The 21,023-nt window shown below is 39.9% G+C and overlaps 1 protein-coding gene across 1 annotated transcript; it reads left to right on the forward strand.

Annotated features, from left to right (window-relative positions):
- Positions 1-3,219: 3,219 nt before the first annotated feature.
- gphb5 (glycoprotein hormone subunit beta 5) lies at positions 3,220-10,061 on the forward strand (the record flags this gene model as incomplete). The annotated part of the gene is made up of 2 exons (XM_043698464.2): positions 3,220-3,441; positions 9,814-10,061. Coding segments are annotated over 2 exons (411 nt in total), but the record flags the coding sequence as incomplete, so codon positions are not given.
- Between the last annotated feature and the right edge of the window lie 10,962 nt (positions 10,062-21,023).

Consider the following 21,023-nt stretch of genomic DNA (forward strand, 5'->3'; position numbering starts at 1 on the left):
GACTTGAACGCATATCCACAGAGCATTAGACCAGGTACTGCATTACTAATCCCCACCTCTATAGCCCTCACTAAGAAATTTGCAGTTCCCAGTGTGTGAATTAGAGGCTGAGTGCCAGATTAAATGATAGTGCCTCTTCAAAACTGCTCTAACGTAGCTCTCTCGGGATCCTGTGGCTGTGTAGCTAAACGTTCTTCAGCATGTCATAGCAAAAATCAAGACGGCAATAAAAGCAGACTGCTGGCTGAAGCTGTGGAGAAACAGAGTTTGTGTTTTGAGCTCACCATGATTCTTCGTCAGTTCTGACTTGAAATGTTAACTGTGTTTCACTCTCCACAGGTTCTGCCACATCTGCAGAATTTCTCCAGCACATCCTGCTTTCATTTTGAAGTTCCAGGATCCATAGTATTTACTTTTATCAAGAGGAAGAAGTTTGGAGTAGGGGAAATAGATAGGGCTGGAAACCAGGCAGTCCATTATGACACTAAAAGCAGCTTGCTCATCAATCAAGGTGAGGGAGAGAATGAGTATTGAGTATGAGCATAAGGCAGGAAGATGCCATCATCTTCAATCTTCCCAACAATGTCAAATGCCACAGGTCCCACAATAGAGAGAACCAGCTCATCCACTGTGGCTCAGGAGATAAAGATGTCTTTGCCCCTGGCTGGGTCTGCTCCTTTCCGCTGTACATCTCTATTTCTCAAAAGAGAGACAGCAAAATATTAGTAATTGTGTTGCGCTGTGCTTGAATGATGTGTGACATTGCTGAAATAGCTGAAGGAAGAAGTGGTTGGTGTGGGGTAATTAAAGTGTGGTATTTGGATATTAGACAGGTGTCTGAGTAGGCAAAAGCGAGGACTGTAGATGCTGGAAATCAGGGTCTAGATTAGAGTGGTGCTGGAAAAGCACAGCAGGTCAGGCAGCATCCGAGGGTCAGGAAAATTGACATTTCGGGCAAAAACCCTTCATCAGGAATGAAAGCAGGGAGCCTCCAGGGTGGAGAGATAAATGGGAGGGGGGGGGGGGGGGGATGGGGGGAGGATTGGGAGAAGGTAGCAAAGGGTACAATAGTTGGATGGGGTTGGGGATGAGGTGATAGGTCAGAGAGGAAGGTGGGGATGAAGGTGATAGGTCAGAGAGGAAGGTGGGGATGAAGGTGATAGGTCAGAGAGGAGGGTGGAGCGGATAGGTGGGAAGGAAGATTGGCAGGTAGGACAGGTCATGAGGATGGTGCTGAGCTGGAAGTTTGGAACTGGGACAAGGTGGGGAGAGGGGAAATGAGGAAACTGGTGAAGTCCACATTGATGCCCTGGGGTTGAAGTGTTCCGAGGCGGAAGATGAGGTGTTCTTTCTCCAGGCGTCGGGTAGTAAGGGAGTGGCGGTGGAGGAGGCCCAGGACTTGCATGTCCTCGGCAGAGTGGGAGGGGGAGTTGAAATGTTAGGCCACGGGGCGGTGGAGTTGATTGGTACATGTGTCCCAGAGATGTTCCCTAAAGCGCTCTGCGAAAAGGCATCCAGTCTCCCCGATGTAGAGGAGACTGCATCGGGAGTAACAGATACACTAAACGACATTGGTGGATGTACAGGTGAAACTTTGATGGATGTGGAAGTGTGTCAGGTACTGCAGAGAGGTTAGCATTGGGGATGTGGTGTACTGAGCAGTGCAAGACTTTGTTGTCCAGTGGGTAAGAGCTATCAGGTGAAGATACATTCAGTGACACTGACCACTTGTTTGAGATCATCAGACCTCTTGCAACATAGCTGCTGGACCCTAACATCCAGATTCTGGAGTTAACCTTCCTCACCACTCGTTCCTACTCCCTTCTAAGGGTAATCCTCGAGGGTCTCATGGCACACAGTGGGTCCATGCTTTTTCTTGCTGTCCACTGAAATGACTAAATCATCCACTGTCATTTCTGTCTGGATTTCAGTGTTTTAATTACCTCCATATTTCCCTTAAGATAGTTTGCCTTTCAAAATGCGGAGGTTTCCCTCAGCAAGCCACACTATTGATGCCACATACTGTGTGTAGAGCTGACTGGCAGCATGGGGAAGAGCTCATCGGCACTAGCAGCAAGGCAAACGGTATTGAAATCATGCAGATGAGGAGTGTAGGTGTGAAAGGGTACAAGCACACTGCAAAGTGTGGCTTTCCCACTCCCACCGAAATCAGGGCTAATGTATTTGTATTCCAGTACCTCTCTGATTACTGTGTTGAAGTGCCAGCATACATTTTGTGCTCAGTTTACTGAAAAGTGGTGAGGAAGAAAAATGTATAGAGTACAGCATAAGGCAATCATTCCAAGCTAGGACTGCACCACAAAACGTATCAGTTGGGGTCCACTGTATTTGCCCAGGAAACTTGCTGCAAACCAGCACGAAGTTCAATGTGTATGCAAATTATAGAAGTAATGTTTATTCACAGCCCTCTCCAGGTTTGGAGCCTGAGTGATCACAATCTGAACTATGCAATTTGTAAACTGTTTTCTCAGATCTATTTTAACCAAACAAAATTTCAAAGGAAGCAATTCGTTCTGCTATGTGAGGAAAGACTGCAAGATGAAATGCTTCTTCTTTCAAGGTTCTGTACTACCAATCACCTTGTGCATTGGATTTGATGTGACTGTTGATTGTTTCTAGGCCTTTGTGTTACTTTTCAATTCAGGAATACAAAACTGTGCAAATTAAATGTAGTTGTGCTATATTCATTTTTCTTAGGTGCAATTTTTTAGTGTAAATTACATAATTCACATTAAACCACTAATATTAATGTAGCATTTTTAATTAAATTGTGAGTTGTGCATATTGCCCAGAATCAGCCACATTTATGTGGGTCTGAAGTCACATATAGGTCAGGCCAAGGAAAAGATGCCAGATTTTCTTCCCTAAAAGACATTAGTGAAGTGAATCAGATGGTCTTTTTATGATGATAGGGATACATGGTTGTCATTAGACAAGTTTTCATTCCAGATATTTATTGAATTCAGAATATAACCATTTACCATGGCAAGATTCAAACACATGCCTTGAACATTAGCTTGGGTTCTGGATTACAAGTGAGGCAATATTACCTTGAATTGAGAACCTCCAGAGAGACACGATTGATGTCATAGAGTCATAGACCTTTTTGATCATAAAGGATCATTGGCTATACACGAGAGTATTGCATGATACTATAGTTTACTTATTTTAGTCTATTATTAGAATTAACAAATTAAAATATGTGTTTGTTTCAGACTGAATCACCACCACATAATCTGGGGGAGTCTTCTTCTGCAGTTGCTGGTTGTCTATGTCAATGTGCTTCCAGCCTCCAATATCAGCTTGCGGACATTCATTGGCTGTGCTGTAAGAGAGTTCACATTCCTGGCTAAGAAACCAGGATGTAAAGGATTGCGAATCAACACAGATGCTTGCTGGGGACGATGTGAAACCTGGGAGGTGAGCCAGGAATCCTGATTGTATCATTTTCCTCCTGAATTCTATTTGCTGTACTCTGCTGGAGAACAAAGTAAAGTAAAGTAAACCTTTTCTGTACTGTCTTTGATGTGAAATCACAATGTCTAAAATCAAGAGATAGGTAGCTTTTTAAAATATTAAAATAATATCAACTGAATATTTAACATTAAATCTACATCAATGGTGTCAGAAATCATTCAAATCCTATGAGAAAAGATGTGAGGCATTTTTCATAAATGTTGCAATGACATTTAAAATGAGTCTTTTAGCAATTGACCACTGGTAATATTATTACAGCTTTCAACACCTGTTCTCTAATGTGTCACAATTATTATCATTGTTTGCAGCATAATTTAATACTTCCCAGCTCACCAATGATTAATTAAAAACCCACTTAGTTCAACTAAGCAACACTGTTACTTTCCTAATCAGAATCACCAAAAATAATCTCCTAAAAGATCAATCCCTACTAAAAAAAAATACACTTATAATTTAGAGAGACTAGTGAATATCAGTATGCAGAGGAAATTGGCTGGGCTTACACAGAAAGTTAACAGGCAAGTGCATCTAGCAATTGGGAAGGCAAATTATGGGGTATTGGAAGACAAGAGCAAGGAAGGCCTCTGTGGTTGTATAGGATTTACGTGAGACCTTGCCTGTGTATGGTGTACAGTTTTGGGGCATGATGTTTTGATATTTTTTAAATAAAATGTTGGGTGGCTATGTTCGGTGATGACTAATACATGGAGTGGGGCGAGAGGGCTTCAAAGGAAGCTTAAGGGATGGCTTCTAGTCCACTCCCTTGCCTGCACTGATGCCTCCAATTGCTCAGTTTGAGTGAATTGAAAATATTCCTCCCCCATCCAGGCAGGCACATGAAAGAACCACATGCAAGGTGAGATTGATATCCTTCTTGGTCATAAACAATCATTTGATGTGCATGGGTATGCTGTATTATACCATGTTTTATTGATATTTTTTCCCCTATGATTAGAATTAACAAACTAAAATGTGTGTTTGTTATAGACTGAATCATCACCCCATAATCTGGGAAGGCTTATTCTTCAGTCGCTGGTTGCCCTGGCTTCTCAGCAGAAAGATAGCTACTTTATCACCCACTGGGAAGGCAGGTAATTGGGAGGTGGTGAACTGAAGCCCTTAAGAGGCCACTGATTGACTACTTGATGGCCTTAATTGGTGGTGGGTTGAGAAAGTTTCAGTGTTTGACCTCCTTGTGGGTCTGCTCCTGGGCCTGGCCATTACCAAGTCCAGGCAGCAGGGCGGGTAGGGGGTCGGTATGACTGCCCCTCTTCCATGATTATGTTCAGGCCGGGGTGTCCCTGGAAAAGGAGCACGCAGCAACCTCTTTAGGGAGAGCTGGGCACTGCAGCAGGTGGAGTGTTTTATTTCTTCCTCCAATTCTATTTTGATTTAGTCCCTGCCCTCCCCATCACCTTTGATTTCACATAAGCATTGCTCGTTCTGTGCTTTGCTTGTCCACATGGGTGATTTTCCTGGTGGTGCGGCAGTAATAAAGTTATTTATACTTGGTGTTTTCACTGTGTCTTGCAACTACTCATACACAAGATGGGTGCTGGAATTATAAGCGCTACTGCTGTGTGTGGGGGGGAAAGGGAAAAAAATAGAAAGTCCCAGTGGACACACTTGCCCAGAACTTAGTGAGATGACAAGAAAGGGGGTGAGTATCAAGCTAGTGCTAACTTGCCTATTTGTTTCACTTTCTCACCACCTCCGGGGAAGGGAAAACCATATTTTTGGTTCCACTACTAAAGGAAGGTATCTTACAAAGGGGTAGAAAAAGAACAAATCATATAAAGGTTCAGGCTAAAAGGTCAGTCATTAAAATTAAATTAAATTAAATAATTGAAGTAGGGCTGGGTACAAAAAATAAGAGAAGACACCATGAGAGAAAGCTACTGGAGGAATCTCTACTCAGGCTGCTTAAAGCAGGCTAAACATTGTGTTATTTAAAAGGAGTAACCTTTCTGGACTAATACAGAATTTTTTTCAGGAAACAAGGAGAATAAAGTGTGAGTTATAGTGATGCATCAAAGCATGGGGAAACTTCCAAGACATCTGCAAAGGGCAGAAAAACCTTCATCGTGGCCACAAAGACTGGTAAAACTTCTCAGTACAACAGAAAACCAGAGAAGGAACAACAACAACCAAAAAGTAGATAAATTACTTATTCACATTAGGAAGCTATAACATCAGAAACAATATTGTTAGAAAGACTTAGAGTCAGAGTCATAGAGATGTGCGGCATGGAATCAGACTCCTCGAAGCAACGACCAGATATCCCAAACCAATCTAGTCCCACATGCCAGCACCTGGCCCATAACCCTGTAAACCCTTCCTATTCATATATCAGTCCAGATGCCTTTTAAATGTTGCAATTGTACTAGCCTCCACCACTTCCTCTGGCAGCTCATTCCATACACGTACCACCCTCTGTGTAAAAATGTTACCCCTTAGGTCTCTTTACCCTCTCACCCTAAACCTATGCCCTCTAGTTCTGGACCCCCCACTCCAGGGAAAAGACTTTGTCTATTTATCCTATCCATGCCCCTCATAATTTTGTAAACCTCTATAAGGTCCCCCCTCAGCCTCCAACATTCCAGGGAAAACAGCTCCAGCCTGTTCTACCTCTCCTTACAGCTCAAATCCTCCAAACCTGGCAACATCCTTGTAAATCTTTTCTGAACCCTTTCAAGTTTCACAACATCTTTCCGATAGGATGGAGACCAGTATTGCATACAGTATTCCAACAGTGGCCTAACCAATGTCCTGTACAGCTGCAACATGACCTCCCAATTCCTGTACTCAATACCCTGACCAATAAAGGAAAGCATATCAAACATCTTCTTCACTATCCTATCTACCTGCAACTCTACTTTCAAGGAGTTATGAACCTGCACTCCAAGGTCTCTTTGTCCAGTAACACTCCCTCGGACCTTACCATTAAGTGTATAAGTCCTGCTAAGATTTGCTCTATTTCAGAAATAGGCCAAATGGAACATAAAATTGAAGATCTCGGGGAAAACAATTCTTGTTGTACGGAACAGCTTCAAAACATGACTTTAAGACAGAAGCTGAACAAGTACATATACTTTTGTATGCAACTGGGTGTACAGCAGACACTGTTATTGCTTGCCAAGTGGTAAATTAAATACCAGATAAATTTCAAGAGACACTAAATCCTCTGACAATTATTTCAGCCTCAGAATCAATAAAATTCTTGCAAGGGCAAGATTAAAGTCAAAACTGTGCAAAATCCATGGATGATTTTATCCAATATCGACAGGCTAATGGACAGATGCAGTAATGCCAACAATAATCTTGTCTCTCATGCTATTAAAGACTGGATCGTTGTTGGCATTACAGATGAGCTTTTCAGATTTATTAAAGTCAAAAGAAGATCCAGCTCCAGGGAAAACCATTCAGTTGGTGAATGAAGCCGAAATGTGGAACTAAAGCTGTTCAATCCTAAGAAAATAAGATAAAACCAAGACACAGGAGAACTATGGAACCTATTCATTTCTTAAAGTACAAAGCCACAAAAGGCACACCCGATCAGCCAATGAAGCAGTTAGGACAGACACCAGACATTAAAGAACTGTGCCAACACCGTGGAGCAAAGAAAGCTCACAAACGCAAAGGGTGCCCTTCCTTAAATACCGAACGCTGTTTTTAAAAGTGAATCAATAATGTGCTGAAGCAGGAGACGGCTACAGAAAAGTAAAATACCAGAGAATTTCCCACACAAGGAGAGAAATGAAGCAAAACAGCCGTCAGTAGAATATTAAAGCAATATTTTCCTAGGGGAGAATCTTTTGATTTTGATAATCAAATACTTATGCATCATATGAATTTCAATTTAGACACAAAGCAATTTTATTGGTTAGTGACCCTTGATTGATACACGATGCTTATAGCCAATAGAAACTCAACTTTATGCTGAAGGGGCACTGAACCTAATTTTAAAGATAGGCTGCAAGGAACTCGCCTGTGTCAAGGTAATAGAAAACCTGTATGTACCTTACAACCAAGAATTCTCTCTCCTGAGTGGAAGGTTACATATCAAAGTCAATTTCATTCGAAAGGTTAAGCAAACAGAATCTAAAAAAAGTTGCTTTGAATATGAATTGAATAAAAGGTTTGACTGATTTAAAATCTAATGCAATGTTACACTAAGTGAAGATGCTAAATCCTTTATAAACCCTGGAATATACTACATTGCTTCATGAAACCAGTTGAGAACCAACTTATTGAGGTGTCACAAATTGGAATCATTTTCCTGGGCGCAGAACTAACAAAGTGGTACTGAGACAGGTTTATCATACCTAAGCCTAGTGATACTGTTTATGTTTGTATTCAACTCAACACATTAGTAGCAATAGAAATTCACCCTATGTCCACGGTTATAACAGTCTAGCCAAAATCTCTAAGAGCTGAGTTTTCAGAAAATGCGAAGCATATAGCTGATTTTGTGAGCACTATTGGATGAGCAATCAGGAATACTTATCACGTTTATAATACCTTTTGGAAGATATTGTTTCAGTTAATTACCATTTTGGTATTGCATTTGCACCAGAGATTTTCCATTGAGCAATATCAGATATCATGACATTGTTGGGGATTTATATGTTGCATGGATGTTATGTTGATCAATGGGAAACAGTTGAAGAGTATGATCAGAGAATGTGTGAAGTCTGAAAATGTTCACCAGCTGAAAGTCTCATATTTAATAATATGTACAAATTCTCCAAGGAATCCATCCATTTCTGTTCACCACATTGTTGGTCTAAAGGTGGTCATTGAAATGGATCACAAAATTTGGATTATCTACTGGACAAGGAGGAATTTACAAGAATGCCTCCAAGAGTACAAAGATTTTGACTTTGCCTCATGAGATTTGCCTATGAAAAAGTCTAGATGCAGACATTGGTAGATGAACTGTCCAGAATAATGGTATGACAGCCTTACCAATTGCGATGCAGACTTCATCTAAGAAGTCAACCTGGTCCAAGCAGCACAATGGCCAGCAGGTCACAAATGATCCAGCCAAATTTGACAAGAACAAATGAGGGCTGAGGAATGCCATATTGCACCAACAATTGGCCCACATCAAAGACCCAATGGTATGACTATGAAAGTGCATTCTGAACACAAGAATTGATAACATCATTATTGATGATATTTAAATGTATGAGGAATGATGGGTCAAACCCAGCTTTACATCAAGAGGACATCTTGGTTATTTGGGAATCATCAAATGCTGCATGAGAGCTAAGATATCAGTGTGGAGGCCTGGAATCTGCAGGCTCATTGACAAACTCATTGCCAATTATTAGATATGAGCCAGACAATGGAACTTTGATTACATACCAAATTCTCCAGACCTTGGGAATATGTAGGGATGGCTTGGTGTGTTTTCAGCTGAAAGGCTTACCTCATCATCGTGAATTATTCCTCTTGATGGATTGAGGTTAAGACATTGAATAGGAGGACTACAGAAGCAGACAACAGACTTGCGACTTCTCCAACACACAGCCTCCCATATATGGTGATGGAGGAAATACAGCCACAATTCATGAATCAATGCTTCAGCAACTTTTCAGCCAGTTCTGAAATTGAGCATGTCATAAGTTAACCACAGTACCCACAAAAACTGGCTCCACATTTACGCCTTCCTGATTACTAAGTAGTACATTATAAAGAGTAATTCTATTAAACACAGCTGGTGACAAACATTGCAATAAATGCTATCAAATAAGTAACATACCAGAACTACAAGTGGGGCAATGGGCAAGAATCAGGGATTTAAACAGAAAAGGTAGAATCATCCTTGGAGCTGTGAGGCCATAGAGATCATACATCATCCATCCTGAAGGGGCTGTAAAAAGGATGTGTGGGCACTTCAGCCCATTATGACTGAGCTTTTGACAGTAAACACCAGCCATTGTGTTGATGTCACAGGACTTTGTCACAGAGAAAAGGAGTTTGTGGAAGAACGATCTGAGGCTAGTGTGCGCCTAATAGTTTCTACCACATTATAGGTCATATTGATGTTACCTGTTAATAGCGCAACTCATCTGGTGTTAACTAACATAGGAAAATGTACTTCTAGTGTATCAGTAAAACTTTTAACACCTTATGGTGATGAAGTTGAATCCAGCAAAAATAAAAGTAGGTTGAACAGTGTTAGGGTTACAATTATAGTATTACTGTTTGTTTCACTTTGTTTTGAATATATGCACGCAGGCAGCAAATGGTTCTACTTGCTGTTCCCGAAATTATTTTCTAAATATTGTTCACTGCTTTTGCTCATAGAAACCAGTCCTTGATCCTCCATACATTGAAGCACACCATCGGGTCTGTACCTATAACGAAACCAGGTTCATCACAGTGAAACTACCCAATTGTCGGGCTGGGATAGATCCATACTACACGTATCCTGTAGCAATGCGGTGTGACTGCGGTGTCTGTTCAACTGCCACCACTGAGTGCGAGACTCTGTAAAATCTCCAGTTTTACTTGAAGCTGCAAAACAAACATCACATTAAAGTTTTTTATTTTTTGGAGAATTTTGATTTGTTGGTTGAAACTGAAATTAAAATTTATATCTCCAGAAAAGCCTTACCTGGTGACAATTCTTCCCTGAGGTTATTTTGCAGCAATTAAAAAGAAAACATTGAAAATGATTTGGACATACATTTAATAATTTACAAAGATCTGTTTAGAAAAGTATCAATTTTTAAAAGCATTCTTCCTAAACTATACTAAACATAGTAGAAACAGAGACACACAGAAACAGGTCAGTTACCTATCAAGTCTACACTTGTATAAAAATCAAAAATACTGGAAATACTCAGGAAGTCAATAGTGCGAAAGAGTTTATCAGAACTACCTGTAGGTTTGACAGCTAGTTCAATCTCACTGTACAGTGCATTCACCACACCATACCATAATCTCCTTTTTAAGTCAACTAAATAATTCCACATTTTTAATAAAAGATATAAGATTTTAACTCTTTCAAAACCCATCCTCATAATCAGTTCAAACTGTGCTCCATCCATGTGGCATCTGTTTCAATAATGGTTTCGAAATTTAGCATTCAAACTCTTCACTCAGTAGATAAATGTTCTCCAACCTTTCCATTATTTTTTTCTTTTAATGATCAATTAGTACATGAAGACCAATTGCAATATTGAGGTCAAGTATGGAAGGGATGTGTGAAGAGGAAAGGAGGGAGAATAGAGACAAAGGAAGTAAGAGGCAAGGGAGAGTGAAGAGAGCTACAGGAGGAAGGAGGAGATGGCTAATTGAACATGAATGGGGAAATGGGAGGTCTGGAGAAAACAAGAAGCAGGGGTGCAAGGTATGACTAGGAAAGAAAAGGCATAGGGAAAAAGGCCAAGGATGTCAAATTCTGTCAAAGACCATTTTTCATTTTGGAAAGTAAAGAAAGTTTCACTACTGCCAGGTCTGGTGAGAGGATGGAAACACACCTTGCTTTAGCATAGTAACGTGTTTTTCATTGATGATTAGTCACATTATATTGGAAAGGAGAATCTATGTTGAAAGGAGAAGTACCTTTCTAAAAGGGGTCATACTGAGACACATTCTGTTTGCAGTATACTGTATGTACACTGTACAGATATATGCAGCAGTGTATGTAGCATTGCCACCCCCTGGTCAGGGTGTGCAATTGCACCAATTTATGATAACAGTCTCAGTTGTAATATGTTTCTTGTGGTAATGACCCATTTGAAACTTTCACATTCTATCACAACAGTGTGTACCTGTTGGTTTTACATGAGCAATTATGGCTGCTTTCCATGTTTAATGTATCATAGATGGATGCCATACATAACACCATGCCAACCAACTACTTTCCACTTTGTACATTACGTAGCCTTTAATGTTTTTAAATCATCTATTTGGTTTCTTCAGCTTTACATAAATTATTTTTCCCTTATCTCCACTCCACTCTCACCCCCTTCTCCTCCCACTCCCTTAACATTCCACATCTATAAACAGTTATCCCCAATAATGGTCAACTGAATCTCCTCGATTGCATCCCCAGGCAGCACGGTGGCACAGTGGTTAGTACTGCTGCTTCACAGCACCAGGGACCCAGGTATCAGTATGGAGTTTGCATGTTCTCCCCAGATCTGCTTGGGTTTCTGCCGGGTGCTCTGGTTTCCTCCCACAGTCCAAAGATATTCAGATTAGGTGGGTTGGTCTTGATAAATTGCCCGGTAGAGTCCATATGCAGGCTGGGTGGATTAGCCATGGTAAACCTAGGATTAAAGGGATTGGGTGGGATGTCTTTCGGAGGGTTGGTGCAGACTTGATGGGTCAAATGACCTCTCTCTGTAGGGTTTCTATGAATCTATGTATACCCTTCCCATGTTGACATTCAAACTGCCCACAATTCTCCAGCTGCAAGCTGATTCACATCAAGATCCCTTTCCTCTTTACACCATCTACAATCTTACTAATTAGCTTGGATGTTCTTTTCACAATCTTATAAACATTAATATTTCACATTTTATAATACATACACTACTTATCCATTGCACTAGCTTACCTATGTCTTGCTGTAGCTTTTCACAGCCATTTCTGAAGGAAGTTAAAAATCACAAAACACCAGGATATAGTCCAACAGGTTTATTTGGATTCTTAATTTTGTACACCCCAGTCCAATAATAGCACCTCCAAATGGCACGGTGGCTCAGTGGTTAGCACTGTTGCCTCTCAAGGCTAGGGACCTGGGTTTGGTTCCAGCCTCGGGCGACTGCCTGTGCGGAGTTTGCACATTCTCCCTGTGTCTGAACGGGGTTCCTCTGGGTGCTCCAGTTTCTGCCCAAAGATGTGGGGGTTAGGTGAATTGGTCATGCTAAAAGTTGCCCATAGGTGCATTAGTCAGGGGTAAATATGGGGAATGGGTCTGGGTGGGTTACTCCACAGATTGTTGGTGTGGACTAGTTGGGCTGAAGGGCCTGTCTCCACACTGTAGGAAATCTGATCATAAATCATTTTTGAAGCAGTGTTTAATGGAAATGCAGCATTTAATTTTTAGGTAGCAGTCATCTGCACTGAAAGATACTGATCATGACTTTGAGATCAACAACAAGTAAAGAGTGCCAGATATTCGCTGCACTTAGCCACAGACTTAAATGCACTTTTGTATGCTCTACTGTACATTGATTTTGACTGTTAATTACACCAATGTAGTGAATTTTGCAGGGGAGCTGGGAGCTGCCCAGTGTGAGCAGGGTAAGAAATTACGTATGCTCTTTAACCAACCAGACTGAAGAATCTTTACTGAGACCTGAAAAATGTGTCACCAGGAACTGTAAAGTAGAACATTAATTTCGATGACAAATTATACACAAAGAGTAAAATAAAGGAAAATAGTTTGGAAAGTGAGAAAAGAAACAAAATTAAAATAATTATACATGTAATTTTTAAGAGGTGCTAATTATATTACAATAATTATATAGAATAACAAGTAAAACCTTAAGGAATGAGACTTCACATTTGTAAATTTAATTTTCAGTGTTCAAGAAATTGTTTAGTGATAATCAAGATTTATCATGGTGCTAAACATTTACTTAGACCAGATGTGACAAGCCTTAAAATTTTCAGGCGCATTTACTGGGTAACTATTATGTAAGTATTGCAATTTCATGGCTTTTCATGTGTTTCAATGCAGAGTCTCTCACTAAGATTCCATTATCTTGATGTTTCTGAAAGACCACAACAACTAGGACAATTCCCTGAATTCCGTGTTTAACTGCACATGTGCAGCCACAAAATATTGCTGTCTGACTTACATTATAATAAAATCATCAAGCACGATTGATATCACTGTTAATTAAGGCTAATGCCCTTGTGAAACAATTGGAGGTTTGGTATATTTAATATTAATCTGATGTACACAAAATTTATTTCCATATTAGAAATCTAAGAAAACATGGAATCGGAGAAGACTATTCCACACCACCAAAGCGCTCTTTCCACAGCACTTGTTCATTCTACATCAACATAGACTAGACTCCACCCACACAACTTATTCATTAAATTTCCCAGAATCATCAAATATAATCAGCCGGGATTTCAGAATATTTACTTGTATTTTCATATTCATGGTTGAAACACTATTTGAATCTTTTCTTAATAAAAGTTTGGGTAAACAGAAAAAGAGAAGTTCTAGTTAACACTAGTCTATTCCTCATGAGTGTTATAAAGAACTCTTTTTACAATCAGAACACAGATGTCGAAGAGATACATGATTATAATCATTAGCAATAAAGAGCAGTGCCTATTCTCAGTTCCTGGTAATGATACCCCTTCCATTCATTAAACCTCTGTACAATAAACAGTGATTTTGTTTAGCATTCAGTGGGAACGTGCCTGATTTACATACTAATGATGATAATCCATTTCCCTGTGTCTATGTGGAAGAACAAAATTTCAATATTTTCTGTAAAACAAGATATGTTCTAGGAGCAGTATCATTAGAAATTCAATTTTCTGTCATAAAATTTTAAGTTAATAAAAGTGAGATACATAAATAAACTTTTGCTGTTGCAACATTGCTTGTTTTAAAGCTTCCTGGCACTACTACTGTTGCTGAGATCCTTATCCATTCTTTCTTGAGCTCAAAACTTCTCCATTAATGTTGTCACCAAATTGTAGAACATCATTGTATACAAACTGCAAATTTCTATCATATTTATTTAACCCTGTACTAAATACCTCTGACCCATTGCACATCCATAAGAACCCTCAACAACTTTCACAAATGCACGATAGAAAGAATTCTATCTGAATATAGTACGGCAACTGCTCTACCTAGGATCATAAGGAACTACAGAAAGTTGTGAACGCAGCTCAGACCATCACGCAAGCCAACCTCCCAACCATTGATTCCATCTACAGAAAGGCAACCAATATAGTAGGCGCCTCCCACCCCAGTTATAATCTCTTCCAACCTCTTCCATCAGGCAGATAATATAAAAGCTTAAACACACTCACCAACAGGTTCAAGAACAGCTTCTTCCCCGCTGTTATTAGACTTCTGAACGGATCCCTCAAAAATCAAATATAATATTGATCCTGCTTTTTTGTGCACCTTCTTTGCAGGCATAACTTTGTATTCCTCGCCCTATTCTATCACCCGATGCGAAACAAAATTTTACTGTACCTAGGTGCATATGTGACATTAATTCTCAAATCTAAATCAAATCACTGTGGTCTTATCTCTATCAACCTCCACTGGCACCCTGCCTACCCATACTGCACCGAAAGGTCAGAGAGTCACAGAGATGTACAGCATGGAAATAGACCCTTCGGTCCAACTCATCCATGCCAACCAGATATCCCAACCTAATCTAGTCCTAATTGCCAGCACTTGGCCCATATCCCTCTAAACTCTTTCTATTCATATACAAATACAGCATTTGAAAGGCATCTGAATGGGTACCAGCCTCCATCATTTCCCCTGGCAGCTCATTCCATACATGTACCACCCTTTGCATGAAAAATTTACCCCTTGGGTCCTTTTTAAATCTTTCCCTTCTCACCCTAAACACCTGTCCTCTAGTTGCGGACACCCTCACACCAGGGAAAAGGCCTTGTTTATTTACCCTATCCATGTCCCTCATGATTTTATAAACCTCTACAAGGTCACCCGTCAGCCTCCGACACTCCAGGGAAAAACAGCCTCACCCTATTCAGCTGCTCCCTATAGCTGAAACCTTCCAACCCTGGCAATATCCTTATAAATCTTTTCTGAACCCTTTCAAGTTTCACAACATCCTTCCGATAGGTGGGAGACCAGAATTGTACATAATATTCCAAAAGTGGCCTAATTAATGCCCTGTACAGCTGCAACATGACCTCCCAACTCCCAGCTTTGACAAAGGGTCAGTTAGACTTGAAACATCAGCTCTTTTCTCTCCTTACAGATACTGCCAGACCTGAGATTTTCCAGCATTTTCTCTTTTGGTTTCAGATTCCAGCATCCGCAGTAGTTTGCTTTTATCCCATACCCAATGCTCTGACCAGTAAAGGAAAGCGTACCAAATGCCTTCTTCACTATCCTATCTTCCTGTGACTCTACTTTCAAGGAATATGAACTTGCACTCCAAAGTTTCTTTGTTCAGCAACACTTCCCAGGACCTTACCATTAAGTGTACAAGTCCTACCCTGATTTGCCTTTCCAAAAAGCCAAATTTAAATTCCGAGCACTTTTCTTTAAATCCCTCAGTAACCTCATCTAATATAACTTTTTAATCTCCTATCTTATGCTACAATGTCTTTTTGTCTTTTGAGTCTGGTTTCCACAGAGACCCCTGTCAACCACCTCTAACATGTCAGTAGCAAAGTATAGAAAAGGAAAAAGAGTGCATCTGTCTAGTGGCTTTCATAATCTCAAGAGGTCTCACCCTTCTTTACAACCAATTAACCACTTTTCAAGTGCAATCGCAATGCAGGAGCTAAATTATACAGCAAGGTCCCACAAACAGCACTCTATGAATGACCAGAAGATATTTTTTAAAACTGAATTTGGTCCAAAGATTGATATCAATCAAGTTGTCTCAGCCTCACCTTCTCTACAAAATAAAGAAGCTGCATTTGTATCAGAAATCCAAATGTGCTTTGTTGTGTCAACACAGACTTTCCAGTATAACTGCTATTCTAATATAATCAAATGTTGCAGTCAATGTGGAAACAGAAAAATGGCTCACTCATACAACAATGAGAAAATTATCAATTAACACACTTTGGTGACAATAGGTTGAGGCATAAAAATTGCCAGAAGATTGATAGAGGATCTTTTGTATCACTCTGATCAAGTAGTTACAGCCTCAGTTTAACATCGGAGTTAAAAAGAACAGCACCCACAGAATACCATGCATTAAAATTGAGGTGAAGTGAGAGTCTAGATTATGTGAATTAATCCCTGGAGTGGATTTTAAAGTCACAGCTTTCTATCTAATAGGTGAAACTATGACCACTAAGCCAAGACTGAGTGAAATTTTTAAATCAACATATTTATTTTTCAACTATGACTAACTCATCTATTACTGTTTGATTCTAACCTTTACTGTGTGAAGCAATATTTTAGCAAATTAACCCAAAGTACTTCATCTTCCTACAATTTAATTTCCTATTTGATACATAAAGTTGACAAAATAATACCAATTATTCATGGATATGCTATGCTGAATAGGCAACAATGTAAATATAGCTCCTAAAAACAGAGCAATCCTTAATACAAATCACTATTACTGACAGATCTGTTATTCTTGTTTGAAATGATTTGCTTTGCAATTGGATTTGTATAATTGTAATGTTTTATTATATTTCTACATTTAATTAGTACTTGTTCTTAATTGCTAGCTGTTGCAATAAGAATGTAATCCTCCTCACAAGTTGTGAGCAATAATTATTATAATTATGTAACTATTTTAATCGTGTGGGAGGTGCTAAAACATTTGTTACACCTTATTAAATCACAAACTTGTTATTCCTTTGGTTAGTAATTTGATTTTAGCTAATCACAAATAAATCACATTGCGATTTGAATAAACATTTTATATTTAAAGCTTTGTAATTCTAAGTTTATCCTTTTATACAGAATACAGATTTGTACTAATCTAATATACATTGCTGCAAAATGATAATTCTATCCATTGGCTTTGCATATTCTAATGGCTTTATTTCAACAATACATTTGATCAACTAACGAGGAAGAATTTAATACTAAAATGGCCCATTGCTGGGTGATGAGGAAGGCCCAGAGCAGATGAGTACAGTGCAGAGGTGACCTGGAGGGAGGTCTGGACATCTTGTTGAGTTTGAAATTCATTCAGGCGGAGAGGTGAAGAGACAAAGCAGATTCTTTATCTCAAGAAAATCGTTAAAGGAAAGGTCGCTTGGTGTTTGCGAGCACAGAGGCGAGATTGGACAAATGGATGGGGTTGGCAGCAAGTGAAAGGATAGAAGGATTCAGAAGACTTTTGGTAGACATGAGTTAGTGAGGCTTGTGATACTTGATACCTAACAGAAAGAACATACTTTTTTTTGAAGTACCATATATGTTGGTGTCTCTGGAGACAGATGATTGCATGTGACTGTACATGAAATTGCAGTGATAACACCAGTATAAGGAGTCTTGAATAGTTTGAAAATATCTGTAATAATGTATTATAAACATGAAGGATAGAATTTCAGTTGGGATCCGTGTAGAATAAGCCAGAATTGGAGATGAAAAGACTGAGTATTTCTTGAACTTTTGTTTTTTAATTTCAGTTAACTCCAGCAACCTGAGCATTTCACTTTTGCAAGGGGCAGTTGGACTTTGGAATTATCTTTCGATACAGAATGGGTCTCACCCAGAGGCCAAGGCTATTGCAAATATGCAGAGAATTTGGTTAGCGACTTCAAGATAGAGCAGGGCTTGACTGTCAATAAATAGCACACATGGCTGGAAATACAAGAACATCTCCAAAAAAAAAACCCAAGCGACTTCACCTGAAAATATAACGAGTGGAGGATATTTAAATAACTTAAGTTGGTGGTTTCTCTGGCAAAATCGAGCTGAGGGTAATTACATAAATTAATCTAAGTTCCTTACAGCATTGCAATCTGTAGGGGTGATTGACACTCTTTTGTGCAATTAATTGTGAACTCACTAAGCAAATTCTTGGAGATTAATTAAAGACAAAGAGGTCAGTATAAATGCGTCTTCTAATAGATTTAATAGGTTTTTTTTGATGACTACTCTACTTCATATCGAAATAAGATTGGTACAATTTGAAGCTATTATGGATAATATTGAGCAATAGTCCATAATATAGGACCATGAAAATAACACTGAAGTTAAACAATTCAGAGTATTAGGAATCTTTGGGATGCAGCAAAAGTGGGTTAAGAGTGAATTATCAGTCAGTTACACATCTGTCCAGAACTAGAGGGCATAGGTTTAGGGTGAGAGGGGAAAGATATAAAAGAGACCTAAGGAGCAACTTTTTCACACAGAGGGTGGTACGTGTACAGAATGAGCTGCCAGAGGAAGTGGCGGAGGCTGGTACAATTGTAACATTTAAGAGGCATTTAGATGGGTATATGAATAGGAAGGGTATGGAGGGATATGGGCCGGGTGCTGGCAGGTGGGACTAGATTGGGCTGAGATATCTGGTCGGCATGGACTGGTTGGACCGAAGGGTCTGTTTCCATGCTGTACATCTCTATGACTCTATATATGCAAATGGTGGCAGGGGGAACCTTTGGTCTTAGAATCACTTAGAAAAATTATGATGCCGTAACTAGAGCAAGATTTTCTGGGCCTTACTTTCAAGTCTTGGAAGCGCTCAAAACATAGTCACCAATGAAAGAGAGGTGGAGCCAGGGAAGGCAAGACATTCTGTCTCCAACCAAGTCCAAAGAATACCGCTCCCCCAAAAACCTACCCTTCACATTCCACTCCTCATCTCAGAAAATAACTGTGAGGAGATTACGCCTGGGAAAGAACAAAAAATAAAAATCAAACAAAGGAAATAATAAAAATTATGGACAATGGGTTTGCAAGATAATCAATTCTATAGTCTTATCATTAAAAATTGCTTAACCAACTTTGGTGCGTTCAGTTTTCCTAATGTTTAAAATAGACATTCAGACCAGAGAAAGAAAGCAGATGAGCAAAGAATTCATATGTAATTAATTGTATTACATGCCTGGGATAGAAAGCCTAGAATGAACAAGTCAAATCAAATTATGTCAAGTTTTGAAACTAACTTAGAAATTGTGTGCTTGTTCCAGTAAGAAACATGAAAGCTGTAGAATTGTTAAAAAAAATCTGAATACATAGCTTCGCTACCTAATCTGGACAACACCTGACTACCACAGCTGATGGTAATACTCAAATTCAATGAAAAACAAAATCCAGAATTAAAAGTCGAATGATGATCATGAAATCATTGGGGAAAAACCCATCTGGTTCGCTAATTCCTTAGGGAAGGAAACTGCCGTTTTTAACTTGCCCTAGGCCTCCATGTACCTCCAGATATTCAACATTATGGTTGACCTCGGACTGCCCTAAGAAGGGACCTAGCAAACCACCCAATTACATCACTTCAGGCTGCTTTGTCCTGGATGATGGCAAATTTCTTGACGAGGAAGTATTGTTGGAGCTACATTCATCCAAGTGCAATCCGCCTCACTCCTGACATATTATACCTTGGACAAGCTTTTGAGAGACAGAAGGTCAGAATTACACAGTTGGTCCAGATCAATTTCTGATCAATGGTAACCCGCAGGATAATGATAATGGGGGTTTCAGTGATAGTAATACCACTGAATGTCAAGAGGCAATGATCAGCTTCCCTCTTGTTTGAAACAAGACAATTGCCTGTCACTGTGGTGTGAATGTTACTTACCAATTGTCAGCCCAAACCTGGACATTGTTCAGACCCATGGACTTCTTCAGTTTCTGAGGAGTCTCAAATGGTGATGAATATTGTGCAGTGAATATCCACGTCTGATATTATAATGAAAAGAAAGTCATTGATGAGAAAGCTGAAGATGCTTCAGCTTAGGACACTATCCTGAGGAACTCCAGGACTGATGTTATCGAGCTGAGATGACTGACCACCAACCATAACCATCTTCCTTTGTGCCATATATGACCCTCAACCAGCAAAGAGTGCATTCCCCCTCCCAGATTCCCATTGACTTTTCATTTCACTTGGACTCCTTCATGTGCCACCTGGTCAAGTTGGCCTTGATGTCAAGGGTTGTCACTCTCAGCTCCGGAACTCAACTCTTTTGTTCATGTTTGCATCAAGGCTGGAGTGAGATCAGGAGTCGAGTGGGTCTAGCTTTGTGTCACTGAACAATTATACCTGAGCAAATGCTGCTTGGTAGCACTTTTGATGTGCAAGAGTGGATTGATAATTGGCCAGGTTGGATCTGTGCTGCTTTATGTACAGTAAATACCTGGGTAATTTTCCACACTATGAGAGAGATGACATAGCAGATTGGAGAATAAGTCAGGCCATGAGGTACTCCCACATAATTTGTAACTGATCTGCTGCTGCTGATGGCTCATAACATCTCTTGCATACCCAGTCTAGAGTTGCATGAGCTGAATGAATCTTAGTGCAACACAACACAATGGAGGGTACCCTCACTATGAAGGTGGGACGTTGTCTCCACAAAGTCTGTGTGGTGGTCACTCTTACGGTCACACACAGACGCATCTGCAACAGGCAGGTTTGTAAAGATAAGGACTCCATCAGGAGTGCTGCTGCCAAGCCACTCTGGGCAACTGAGTTTGAAGTCTCCCGCTCAGGTATCTAGTAACCAGCAGGAAATCTCCATGCCCATGTTTGGCTGGATGCTAAGAGACTTCACAGGGTCAAGAGTCAGTGTTGAGGAATCGGAGATTATCTCCCTCTTGACTGTCTGCCTCAGTGTTGTCACCTTTGTTGTGTCTGTCCCGTCACTGGGAACAGAGTTTGTCA

This window comes from Chiloscyllium plagiosum, unplaced genomic scaffold, assembly GCF_037043375.1.
Source record: "Chiloscyllium plagiosum isolate Xiang-an unplaced genomic scaffold, Cpla_swu_hap1 HiC_scaffold_8, whole genome shotgun sequence".
Lineage (NCBI taxonomy): Eukaryota > Metazoa > Chordata > Chondrichthyes > Orectolobiformes > Hemiscylliidae > Chiloscyllium > Chiloscyllium plagiosum.